Source organism: Acyrthosiphon pisum, chromosome A1 (genome assembly GCF_005508785.2).
Source record: "Acyrthosiphon pisum isolate AL4f chromosome A1, pea_aphid_22Mar2018_4r6ur, whole genome shotgun sequence".
Classification (NCBI taxonomy): domain Eukaryota; kingdom Metazoa; phylum Arthropoda; class Insecta; order Hemiptera; family Aphididae; genus Acyrthosiphon; species Acyrthosiphon pisum.
The window spans coordinates 127061771-127075953 of NC_042494.1; the positions used below are offsets into that span (position 1 = coordinate 127061771).

Below are 14183 nucleotides of genomic sequence, written 5' to 3' on the forward strand. Positions count from 1 at the left end.
TTTTGTAGCTGAATGACATACTAATAACTATAACAACTATAATATCTCCTAAACTCGGTAATTTAAATCGCAATAACTAGTAATGAACAATGAGTAATGAACTAGACGCTAACTACGAATACGTATCGACGTATACGTATCGTAATTCACTGGGACGAGTAGGACTGAGGAGAGTGTTACTTGTTATCGAATATTCTCGATTATCGATCGTGGTAATTCCCGTATATTTTGTTCAGACATCTAAATATAAATAGATAGTCTAGATAGTAGATATAATAATTATTATTATACCATACACAGTGACACAGTGTACCTATAAAAATATACTAAATATCGTCATAAGACATAAGGACATAATATTATTCTGTGAAAGTTTACCTTACATGATTATTGGTTTCTAGAAAAAAAATCAGAAAAAAAATTGAATATATTATAATATAATATAATAATTTTTTTGTTTATTAAAAAATCTCAGTGGGTGCAATGGCACCCACTGGCCCCTCTCTGCGGGCGCCCCTGAGCACAGTTTATTTTTATAGTCATTTTAAGTTCAAATTTAGGCGAAATTACATATTAAAAAACCTAGAATAACTATTTTAGTTATTTTGTTGTGATAGTATAATATTATTCGTGGGTACTTGAAACTTCTAAAATATACTATTATATATCTATGATAGTACCACGGTTTGTTGTTGATGAATAACGCGTCATAAGTAACTAATGGATATTGTTATATGATTAATTTGGAATTTGTTGTAGGTAGGTACCTATTATAGGTCAACTTTTTTTTTTAATACTATAGATAAGTAGAAAATATGTCTTATATACCTAGAATGACATACCGTCTCCGCTCAGAATCGTTTTTCTTATACAATGATATTTTAGCTTTGAATTCAAATTTAATATCATCCATTATACAGTGACCCACTTGTAACCTGCTGTACAGCAGAGCGACATCCACTTGCCCACCTTTTTTTCGTTTAATAATGAATTTATTCAAATTCAGATTTTTGGAATTTTTAAATATACGCGAACAATTTTTTTAAATTCTTGATTTTTTTGCATTACTTAAGGAGTGCCCTGTGTTGATACAAACTTATACCTATAATAATACCTAGAACCGTCGTCGTCTGTCTCAAGTCTTTAGAGTAGGTTTTTCCGATTTCGGAAGTCAGCTGAAATCAATCTTTGTAAGTAAATGGTAATTATAACGATACCCACAAAAAAAATCAAGTTTAAAAAAAAAATAAATGTTGTAACTCTTTTAACTTAAGACTCGGTTGACCGGCACCTTTCAAAAATTGCTGGGGCAGCCCAGGCACCCTAGGCTGCCACTGTAGATAAGCCATGCTCATGATACAATAATTGGTTGAATGATTAATATTGTACGATTATGGTTAGTTAAATATGTGTTATATACTTATAAAAGATTATGATATACAATTTAGTTTATTCTAAGTACCAATTTAAGCATTTTTTGATGTTGTCTGGATCTGGAAAATTGTTAATATAGATAGATTAATATTAATGATTAAAATTTAGAAATTTACAGCCCCCATATCTTATAAACCCAATACCATGGATTTTTTATCCTTAGAACACAAAGTTAACTTTTTCAATCACACATTTTTTTTTTATTAAAATATCAAAATATAACATTATCATATGACAAAAAGTTAAAAAAAATAATGTATAGTACTACCAATATGTTCAGTTGGAGGTGGTTTCGGTATAATACCACTGTCCACTATGCCTCAAAGGGTTAAATAAGTCAAAAACTACTCGTAGTTTGGATTCTGATAGGTATACGTTTCATGATCCACTGAATAATTTACAGTTGAAAATGGGAGGGTAGGGGGGTTCTCATTTAAATAACAACAGAGGTTTTTTATCCATTGGACACTCCAATCAAAAAAACAAAAATCTCAAGAATTTGAAAATATGGTCTTAAGTATATTTTAAAATTCTAAAAATCAGATTTTAAAAACTGCATTATTTAAGAAAAAAGGGGCTGAGCATGCTTGATGAATCACTCTGTATAACCCGGGATAAATTGTAATCATAGTTTATAATGTAGTGTACTATATAAATTATTAATTGTAATATACTTAAATACTTTTTTTTCAACGATACGATATGATACAATGATACGATATAATAAAACGATATGATTTAATAAAAGTAACGCGTAAATATAATAGAATGAATAATAAAAAGTGTAAAACCAAAAAACCAAAAACCAAAACCACAAAAAAATTGTAAAAAAAATCAAAAAATATTTACACGGTTCCGACGAGGATGGGATTCGAACCCACGCGTGCAGAGCACATTGGATTAGCAGTCCAACGCCTTAACCACTCGGCCACCTCGTCTCGTGCAAGGACGAGCCAAAAAAGACTTATTTAAACCACTTTAGAAAATATCGTAGATTAACAAAATATATTGATCGTTCAAAATATATTATGTAGTTCTCTAATGAAGCGTCAAAACTAAAAAGAATATATGTTACGTGTATATAATAATATACACTCTTAATTTTGCAAGTTTATTATAGAATGATTCAAAATACACAGTATAAACTATAAGTAGGTAGGTAGGTAATCGGTAATACGATTTATTATTAAATATATATATTTTAATCGATGGTACTTACCTAGTGCTAAGTTGGTACCATCCTATAATACGCTGGCTAAAGGTGCCTTCACTATTAGCTATATTATGTCTATCTAATATTGCTCCATATAGTACCTACCTATTTATCTAGTATAGTTATTATTATAAACATTATATTCTATTACAGTATTAGGTACCTATAGACTATAATATAATTATAAATTTAAGTGTATATAATAAATATATAAAATAAATTATAATACTGCATTAATATATCGTTATGTACATCGTATACCTACGTTATATACGAAGTACTGTAGCCACTATAGCCGGTAGGTAAAATTCGTGTAGGAACCTCTAAGTGAGTCTTATACTCTTATGAATAATTTTCAAAAAAAACATTCGCATAGTAGGTACCTACCTGCATTACATAATATTATTAAAATATAATATATCAAGTATAGTTTAGTACCTACGTACCTATGTCCTATAGTTAATAGGTTATAGTAGATATGTCGTATATGGTATATCGTATAAAGTATACACAATAATATAAAAATATAATTTTAAGTAGGTAGGTACCCACTTATTGGAACTTTGGCTATTTTGTATAGAAAAAAAAATAAATCTTTAATTTATTTTATTGATAGGTTAGGTTAGGTTAGGTTGGTGAAATTAATTTAATTGAACTGAAATAGCGATGCGTTTTTTTTCCAACTAGGTACAACATAACAACAATATGACTATTGAGAATTGACCATAAACTATAAAGCTAATAATAATTGTACCTAAAGAGCTGCAGCGTGTTTCTCAATCTACAACTAATGACAACAGGAAAATAAAAAATGTATTTAAATTTTAAAATAATCTTAAGATTATAGTATAAATTTATAAGTACTTAAAAGGATTACCTAAGTATTATTCATTATTCAGAAATGCAAATTATTAAATTTAAATGATAAACTTGCTTAAAATGAAAAAGATTATTAATATTACTATAGATATTATAAACTATAATAGCATATTAAACTTGATTTTTTTTTTACGGTATGGTGTCGACTACCTATCTAAAAAAGTAAATTTGTGTGTCGCAACAACAAAAAAGGTTAGAAAACACAAATATAGAGTATATTAATGTTGCAATTTTAACGAGGCACATTGGGATTTACGAAAATATTTTAATTTTGAAAATAACCAGAGATCAAGATATCTTTGTTATTGAAGAACCGGCAAAGAATGTTGTACCTATTTAATATTATACCTACTAAGGATTGTAATTTATAAATCGTACATCGTAAAGTTAATGTATTGTTCACCGTTGATGTAAATGTAGAATATTATGTATTTGAGTAAATTTATATTCTTACGTGTTAGATTGTGACCGATAACACTGTCTCTGCAGTCTATATACACTCTACATGACTTTATATATAGTAGGTGGTTACTATAGGTAGGTACCTACATAGGTTTTCATCGAAATATCCATTATACACCACCAGTTATTTAATATCTGTTATTATTATAAAAAAAAATTGTTCGATCTTTGTAATATTTTGTTGTTGACGGTAACATGATGATATGTTTATTACATACCTAGCTATTATTTAGTTGTAACTTGTAACCTACCTACTAAGTTAATGTTTTTCTTTTTTTTCTTTTAAACAAGTATATTATATACCTATTACATTAAAATATATACCTATATTATATTACTAAATAAGCTGCTTAAATTATTATATTAATATGTTGATAAAATTAAACCTAAAATGAAATAAAAACATTTTTGAAAAACGTAATGTGAAAATAAAATAGGTTGATACTCACAATTCCATCGCAAAGGCTTACGGAAACGACCGAGTCAGGTTCACCAGAGACGTTTCCCGAATAGAAACATCCATTAACCTTCACATTGGGTGGTTCTCTCCATGTCTCGTTGTGTTTCACACGAGTAATCTACGACAATAACAAATGTAAATTCAAGATAATTTTGTTTGTTTTATCAATTATTTCGGAAAGCATAAGAACTTATAAATCGCTTAATGCTTGTATATTTTATACAAGACAATAAAATAGGTTGTTGGTCGATTTATTAAAACATCATGTACAGATAATATCATTAGCAACAATATTTTTTGGCATTTCACCAATATCAAGACAGTTACTAAATAATCGTTCGTTACTTCTAAAAGTCTGAATTATATTTAAAATTAAACAAATTATATCGGAAGAGATAAAATAGTCACGCTGTATTAAATATTAATCACGTTTATTATTTTGTAAGACAAAGGCTTTTGTTTTACTATTTATATGCATGATTGTTATGATGAATATTTGATATAAATAAATTATAATGACAAAAGTAGTACCTCATTTTTTTCATTGCGTATACTTCAAACATTTTAGAGATGCATCATGCATATCTAAATTTGTTTGGACAATATAATTATTAATTAATATTATTTAGGTAAGTATATAGATATAAAAGGTAATAACCTGTTATAATATTATTTTAGTTTAAGTCCAACCAGGCGGTAGCCAAGTAGGTAGTTAATAATTATTCATGTCTTATCATCGAATTAGATCAAAATGAAATTGTTATATATAAAATGGTGCAGTGATACGCATAATAATAATATATATTTATTATAACTACCCATTTAAGATACATTTTAGGTAGTACTTTTCATATTTAAATATACATGAAATATATTTTTTTTTACAGTTTGTTATCATTACATAAGTAAATAAGTTAGGTATATATTTCAAAATCAAAGTATTAGGTAGATATATTATTATGATGTAGATAAAAAAAAAAATATGTATGGGTAATTTATGATTTTCAAATTATTTCGTTGTATAAGTACAAGTTATATTATGTAATATGTTATCAAAAATATAATATTTTAAATATTATTGAGGTGCTTATTTTCTTATTTCAGTAGGTACATAGATAAAGTTGTTAATTTACAATATTGTAATCAGTTAAACTATAATTAATTTTCCCACGTAATATTTTGGGTGTAAATCAGGGAATGCTGATATTACGTTCATATTTGTTATTATAATTATTTAATAACTATAATCAATATAATTTGTACTTTTTTTTTACTATAATTGCAATCCAATCGCATACTCGATTCTATATATTATGGTCTATGGGTTTTATCAAACATGTTTAAATTTATAGGTTATGAGTTATAACTATATCTAAAATTTGGCTACACGATATATTTTTTTCTATAGTATAATATATATAGTAATTTATTATTATAATATGTTTAATCGTTTCTTAGATAGCAGTTAAATATTATAATTATTGTAGTAACGTTATAATTCATAGTAATCCAGCTAAATCCCGGAGACTTATTGAAAATAATATCGTAATCGTAACGATGTGGTATTATTATTATTATTATTATTCTTGGGGGCAATACACGCGGTCCTCCCTGACGATTTCACAATCCAACGTCACTCGTATTTAATATTATACTCGCAGACGAACGACGGATTACACGGTCACTGTATATGTGTAACCCCCCTGAATCACATGAGCAATAAAATACGAGATCACACGCTGCTGGGGACGATGCACGCGTATTGCAACGGAATGAAATAAAAATAAAAATAAATGTACCGACGCTGTAATATTATTATGTCCGATGTGTGTACCTACGTAAAACCTATACGGTCGTACAACAGTACCTATTTAATAGGTATATACTTGTATACCTATGCAGTCTTCGGGTCAACAGTCGACATTCATCGTATATTATATGAATAAGTGGCGACGGCAGAAAACACCAGAACGCGTCTCCCGGTGGACACTTTTATTATTATTATATTGTTATACTCTCGTTTAATTGTTTCGACAAGACCGATATTGTATAAAATACATAAAATATACTACATTACATTATAATATTTATGTGTGTAGATGTGTATAAATAGAAAAATTAAATCTAATGGCTGTTAAAAAAACCGTTGGATAAAATACATATATATACAGGGCGTGCGTACCAGGCATGTAGGTACGCGCACTTGTTTCCTTTAATAAGGATTTGAATAAATTCATTATTAATGAATTTATTCAAATCCTGATTTTTGGGACTTTTAAGCAGGTGTCTATATTATATTATGCTTTATAGGTACTTGGGGACCACATTTTCAATTATTTTTATTGATATACCATTTAAGGCTATTTTATATACCAACCTATTTTACTGTAGATTATATAAAGCAGATGATTTTATTTCAAAGTTCGGACGTACCTATAGTTATTAAAATATGTATCGTATACCTGCAGGGATAATAGTCTTGAAAATTGTTTTGTTCAAAATATAAAATATATATATCTATCTATATCTATCTAAGTATCTAACATTGAATCCAGCATTTATTATAGGCACCTAATAACTATTATTAACACTCGAATAACTATTACAAATTATAGAATGCTGATAAATTAATATAAATTATTATAATTTTCAAATCTTCATAGGCACGATATATTAATTGAGCCAGTATTAATGGTCGATGGACAATGGACATATAATATCATTCTCATAGAGCATAACGTTGAATAATAAACTCAAAAACTATTTGTTTGAATTTAAATTTTTATAAGTAAGTACATCAAAATGTTCAAAAACGAGTGATTCAAATTTAAAACTAAGAAGTTGGTATTGCCTAGGAGTCTCTTGAAATGGCATAAAAAAATCTAAGGATTTTAAAATATGGTTCTTGAGTAGGTTATACCTAGAAAAAAATTTCAAAAATCAAAATTTGAATAAAAAGAAAACGTGGGGGGTGAGCATGCTTGATGAATCACCCTGTATATGTATACTGTTTCTTTTTCCAGTGGGTGCTGTGTATATAAGGCATCACTCCAGACTAAATAATTAATTATGCGTAAAAAAAACTTTTCTTCTGTAAATAATTCATACGAAACCCGATATTCTATAATATATATACCAGCTATATATTATACATGTGTATGGATATGTCGGTAACAACTAACAGGTTTGTACAGAGAATATAGAGATGCGTCGTTTACCGCGGACGAAAATCATAGAATTTATAAAACACAATACAGAATAATTGTCGTAAATTGTCTTAGCATAGTTTTACTCGAGCATAGACTTATAATTATTTTTTATCGAACAATTAGTAAAGTATGTACTTATTAACTATAAACGTACCTACCTAAGTAAAAACGAAATCACTGCAGTAGTCAATATTATAATCATAATATTATTATATAGGTAGGTGTTCATATTACGAACATTTAAAAACAGCTCTAGGTGTACTTAAATTATAAGACTTGAGAATGCCGCTATCTTAAACAATTATCCGGATTCTTTACTTGACCTCATCTGCAGAGTAGATTGAATATTTAAAATAAGATAAGAAATAATCAAATAATCAATTTAAAAACATTAGCATATAAATATTGTAAAAACACTTTCTTTTTTCCCAAAAAGTGGGCTTACAAGTACCTAGAAAATATATTATTCATGTACAATATAGCTACATATTATATTATAAAATTAAATCAATAAAAATACTTATACAATATATCGTGGACTGCTTTAAATAAATTATTAGTATATTGTGTTTTTGTGACAAGTGTATTTCACTTTAATATTAGATAAAAATGGATTGTTAAATCCCAAAAATAAATGAATATTTAATATTATTTTGTTGATTATTTATATCTGCAGCAATATTTTTAAAAAGCACAAATATATTTGAATTTTTTATTTGAAGAGTAATTTAACTCTTTTTTCTATATAACACAGCTTAGTTTTTTAGTATTTGGTCTGTAGCAGTGTACAAAAAAATATTTATATACGCCTAAAGAAGTTTTAAAGTAATTACATACATATATTATATTTAATCACGAGTGCATACAAATATCAAAAATGTTATTTAATATTGATTTTTGTCTGGTCTTGGATTTATAAAATCTCCAATTTTATTTTTTTTTTGAAGAATTTATACTTAAATTCAATTTAACATTAAGTAAATATATTATTGATATAGTATACCTATAATCTATATATATATATATTGTATATTTAATAAAAATAACACTATGATTAATATTGAAAAATTATGACTTTATTCAATCGTAAAATCATAGCGTATATGGTATATCATACGAGTTTAAATTCGGTTAAAATGTTCTACAATTTACTTCAAAAAGAGATATTATAATTTTCTAATTATAAAGGTATCTATTTAAACTATAATTTTACCTTTTGATTTTTTTATTGAATTGGAATAAATTATAATTAGGTAGATAGGTAGGTAGGTACTTGTGAAAAATATTATATTTATATTATACATTTTACTATGTAATCGTTGAATAATTGATTAACTTGAGAATAATAAATAAATTAGATTAAAATATTACATTAAAGCTAAAATTAAATAAGTTAATAATAAAATATATATAATATTTAGTGTGTAATTGGCATCTTCAAAGTGCTGCAGTAAATACACGCAGATATTAATATACGAGTATGTACCTACGCCTTACGGTATAAATCATTTCTATAGCGTGCCATAACTATTGCCATTTAATCTTTTTTATTTCAAGTGTTAATCAAATAAATATCTTATATAGACTTGTCAGTTGTCATGTAGCTTAACAATTTGTTAACACTGATGTTAATTTGTTTCTGCTATAGACGATATTAATAATTATGATGACAATTATTAATTTGGTATGGATATTTAAAGAGGATCTAAATATAAAATACCTATAATACATGTATATACGCGTATGTCCTCAAGAATTTAATTATGAATTTGTTTATCTATTAGATATAAAAAAAATTAATTGATCTCGAAAAGAACTAAAGTATACCCTATAAAGCAATTAAGCAAACGACGATTATTACTTCTTTGTCGTCACATAATCAATATAATCACATCCAATTGAATCGCCAAAATATACTTCTTCATGTCACGAGTAAGATATTTTTACATGTAGGTCATTTAATCCGTTGTTCTGATATTATTATATTAATATAGTGTTCCAAACACTAGGAAAGTAATTTTCGTAATAGTCTCCCTATGCACATAAAGAAAAACCTCCTAACAATAATTATTTAATAAAAAAAAATTGCTGGACTTGTAATACAATTTTTTTTAACGAGGAAAATGCATCGATTTCAATCTTATGCTTAATGATATACCATGTACATATTATACGTGTTACATTGAAACTATAAACTGTTTTAAAAACATAATATTTATTTTATGTATATGACGTATGACAGGTACCCTTGTAGGTACCAGCAATTGAAATATAATGTGCAATGCGCTGTTACATTATAGTGTTCCATGTATGGAAACAACATTGTAATGTTATAATGTTTACATCATTATTTTTTTTAAATATTTAAAACGATCACTTACTTTGATATCGGGAGAAACGAACTTGGAGTCTTGAATGAGCACCAAATGAAATAGATGTCCAAATGCCGTAAACTTGTATTGAGGATGAGGATCCCATATAAATGCTGTCTTGTGTCGATATTGCCCAGAGTGGTGTTTAACAAGTTTTTCTCGATCGACTTTATACAATAAAAATAATAATAATAATAATAATAATAACAGCATATCAATTACTGTTTAATATATATTACTATCAAATAAAAACATAATATATTCGATGGTTTGTATATCTTATGGGCATGGCAATAGTATTTATGAGAAACTTACGTCTGTTTTGGTCACCGCCATAAAGAATATCGTGTGTGTGCAACGATTCGGGTATTGACTTGATTGGCTTAACGTATTCTCGTTCGAACCGGCTGGTATCCGACGTATCGACCATTGATGATTTTTTTCTAAGTGATTCGGGAACCATGGACATCGTTTGAGTTTCATCTGAAAGTAAAACAATTTATTATTATCTGATTTTGTACGGCAAAATATGTAATTAAAATTTTAATTATTATTGAAACAACATAATAATTATCATTATGGTTCTGTTACGACCAAATAAAAAATATTTTAATATTGCAAAAGTTGTTCCACACGACTAAACCATATTATACCTAGTAGTAAGGAATCGTCATATTATTATTACTGTCTAACGTAAAAATAAAAAATAAAATATATATGTGATATGAGACATTATATATGTTTATGTGAAATTTGTATATTATCATATTCAAATGTTTTTTTATGTACAGTTTTATTTATACTTCGTTCATCGCTCTTTTCTTGAAAAAATTGAGATTAACATAAAAATACATAAATTTGCTTACAAGTTTTTATATTTTTCCTACTTTTTAGAATAGAAAAAGAAAAAAAACGCTAAATTTATTTTTTTAACTGCATTGAAATCGACTTTTTAAAGTTAACATTTGAAATGTACATAATATTATATTGCAGTAGCACGTGCCAATAAGAAAAAAATAAAAAAAATATGAAATATGAATGCAGTTAATGAAATAATAGTTTTGAAAGTGGTTCAAAATATAAGATAATATATTATACCAAAATTACATTTTTAATTTATCATTCTTACTTTTTGTTATTAAAACTATCAATCAAATCTATCGTTTTTAAACTCTGCAGTTGATTGGTTTAAATTAAAACAAAAACGCAAATATACAGCTGGAATTAAGCGTTCGTCATGATGGTGCGCAGTTAAAATGCTTTTGTAATAATAGTTTCAGGAAACGTCCAACGATTTTCTAATGTACCAACATCGACTTTAACACTTAACGTGAACGACATCTTCGATTTAATGTTACACACGAATACATACGATGCCATTTCGTAACGTCAGAATATTTCAATAATAATATAATATGGCAACTGCGGGTGAGTATTATAAATAATAATAATAATAATAATAATAATAATAATAATATATGTAATAAAAACAAAATAACAACGAATGTGAATAAAAGAAAAATTACGAAGTCAGGCTGCAGGACGACACCACAAAGCTATACCGCCGCCGACGCCGCCGTATGTCTATAAAGTTATTATTATTAATTTAACTGCACACACACATACACACATATAGGTATATAAGTACGCCATACACGTATATTGCGGTGCGCATAGTGAGCAAAAATAAAAAAAAAACGAATCTGGAGGAGCCGTTCTCGGAGAATGTCGTGACTTCCTGGCCGACGTAAATCAATTCAGAGTTTATATACCTATACAATACCTAGGTACGAGGGAGCATGTAAATATTTCGCAACGTTCATTGTCAAGGCCGAAGAAAACCGGGTGCGTTGGCATCGCGTGGTTTCGACTTTATTGATTTTTTTTCTTTTTCGTATTTCGCTACTACATATTAATATTATTATTATTATTATTATTATTAGGACCTGGTATAGAATGAGCTGGTTCTTCGTGAAAGACATTTTTGAACATTGTCCAGGGGAGACATGATAAAAAAAAAATTCAGATTCTTTCATGCACGACATAATATTATTATTATTATTATTATATCACCATCGATATCCATCGATCGATCAGTTGCCGGAGAACCGTAGCTCTTGTGGAATTTGGATATGATATTATAATATTATTAATATTAATATTATTATAATTATTTTAACGGACGTCACGATCGTCCCATTGAAACGAATTTGTTTACATTATAACATTACTCCGACAACAAACGTGTTCGATACGCGTGTATAGGTACGTACCTATATACTGTTCCTTATTCGATCCATTTAAACGGCACTATTCAAATACGTATATATTATGTACATAGAGACTGCAGAGTTCCGCTCAATGTTTGTCTTCGTAAAATATAAATCAAAATGGTTAAACTCTACGTGGGCCCGTGGTACTATTATTATTATTATTATTATTGTGGATATATAATCGGAATCAAGTCCGTAATTTATTATTCACACAAAATTCAAATCATAATATTATAATTTATATAGTATAATATATAATATTACGATGACGGGGTATGCGGTTGTAGTTTTAAATCACTTGAATCGCCCGAATTCAGCGCCACTGTGTGGGGGGGGGGGGGTTTATTAATTTGTACTATAAGAGACCACAAGTCAGTAGATATTTTAACATTTCAGATTCAATTATAAAACTAAAATACACATAAACATCATGCATAATTATAATATTTTTTTTTATTATTAGTTTGCTGTGTTCGAGCTTAAAAAAAACGTGATCCATGATTTATAGAAAACGTTTGATAATAAAAACGTTATTTTTATAATGTCTCGCTTAATTCTAATGTTGAAGTGTTTTCAACGTCATTATCACAACTCTATAACAACCCAATAACTTTTGGTCTTAATGAGTGTTTATGTAATTTATTCTACTAGTATAACTTGGTAAAGTTAACATTTAATTTATCGCAGAACAAAATGAAAATGAAATTAGATATTCTAGAAAACCGAGCGTTCAATTTATTATACATATTAAAAATATTATTATATTGTGTATACTATGTAGGAGCATTACGATAAAAGTACGATTAACTGAAATATACATAGAATAAAGAATGTACTTATATCCCTATACATAATATACTAACTGCTCCCTTTGGATAATACTTCGGACAATTATTGCAAATTCACAGCTCCAACCAGCTAAAATGTAATTTATCACACAATAAAATGATAAAAATATTAGATGTTCTAGAAAAATGCGTTCAATTTATTATACAGTAATATGTTCACCACATAATTATTGTATTATCTACTACGTAGGAATATTACGATAAATGTACGATTAACTGAAATATTCCTTCACAAAATATAAAAAATATTCGTTCACAAAATATAAAAGCTGCAGTAGGTTAGGTTAGGTTAGGTTAGGTTAGGTTATACCTACTGCAGCTTTTGGATAGTATAATGATACTTCGGAAAATTATCGCCATTTCACAGATCCATAAATAATTCTACTCATAATGAGGTATGTAAAAAATATTACGATTAACTGAAATATACATAGAATAAAGAATAAACTTATATCCCTTATATACATAATATACTAACTGCTCCTTTTGGATTATACTTCGGACGATTATTGCCAATTCACAGCGCCAACTAGTAACTTTGTAAAGTTAAAATGTAATTTATTCCACAAAAAAATAATAAGTAAATATTATAGGTACGTTTTAAAAAGAAATGTGTTCAATTTAATATTTATTATACATGTTCACCACATAATTATTGTATTATGTACTACGTAGCCTGCACGTAGGAATATTACGATACATGTACGATTAACTGAAATATTCCTTCACATAATATTATACTTCAGCTTTTGGAAAATATGATAGGTACTTCGGAAAATTATCGCCAATTCACAGCTCCGTAAATCATCCTGCTTATAATTAAGTATGTACAAAATATTGCAATACAAAGAAAAAATATGGTTAAAAACATGATTTGTGAGATTGAATTTATAAAATTTCATAAAATTGTTTTTAACTAATGTATAACGTTAATTAATACAATAATATGCTTAATCACATTATATTATATTTCTATGGTAATATTATAACCACGGATGCAAACAGAATTATATTATTAAAACGTTTTAAAAAA

General features: G+C 27.3%; 2 protein-coding genes and 1 non-coding gene across 8 annotated transcripts in view; all 3 read right to left on the reverse strand.

The window, feature by feature from the left end:
- Positions 1–14183, reverse strand: part of LOC100166077 (voltage-dependent T-type calcium channel subunit alpha-1H) — a 459662-nt gene that overhangs the window by 386780 nt on the left and 58699 nt on the right. The gene's annotated exons all lie outside the window — the stretch shown is intronic.
- Positions 1–14183, reverse strand: part of LOC100163063 (A disintegrin and metalloproteinase with thrombospondin motifs 9) — a 104340-nt gene that overhangs the window by 45900 nt on the left and 44257 nt on the right. For both annotated transcript variants that reach the window (XM_029488272.1, XM_029488271.1), the window contains 3 exons: positions 10345–10512; positions 10039–10196; positions 4438–4566 (listed from right to left, as the gene is read on the reverse strand). In XM_029488272.1, the coding sequence (XP_029344132.1) occupies positions 4438–4566; positions 10039–10196; positions 10345–10512 (455 nt within the window). The remainder of the gene's footprint in view (positions 1–4437; positions 4567–10038; positions 10197–10344; positions 10513–14183) is intronic.
- TRNAS-GCU lies at positions 2291–2372 on the reverse strand. The gene has a single exon. It is a non-coding gene; the product is annotated as a tRNA-Ser (tRNA).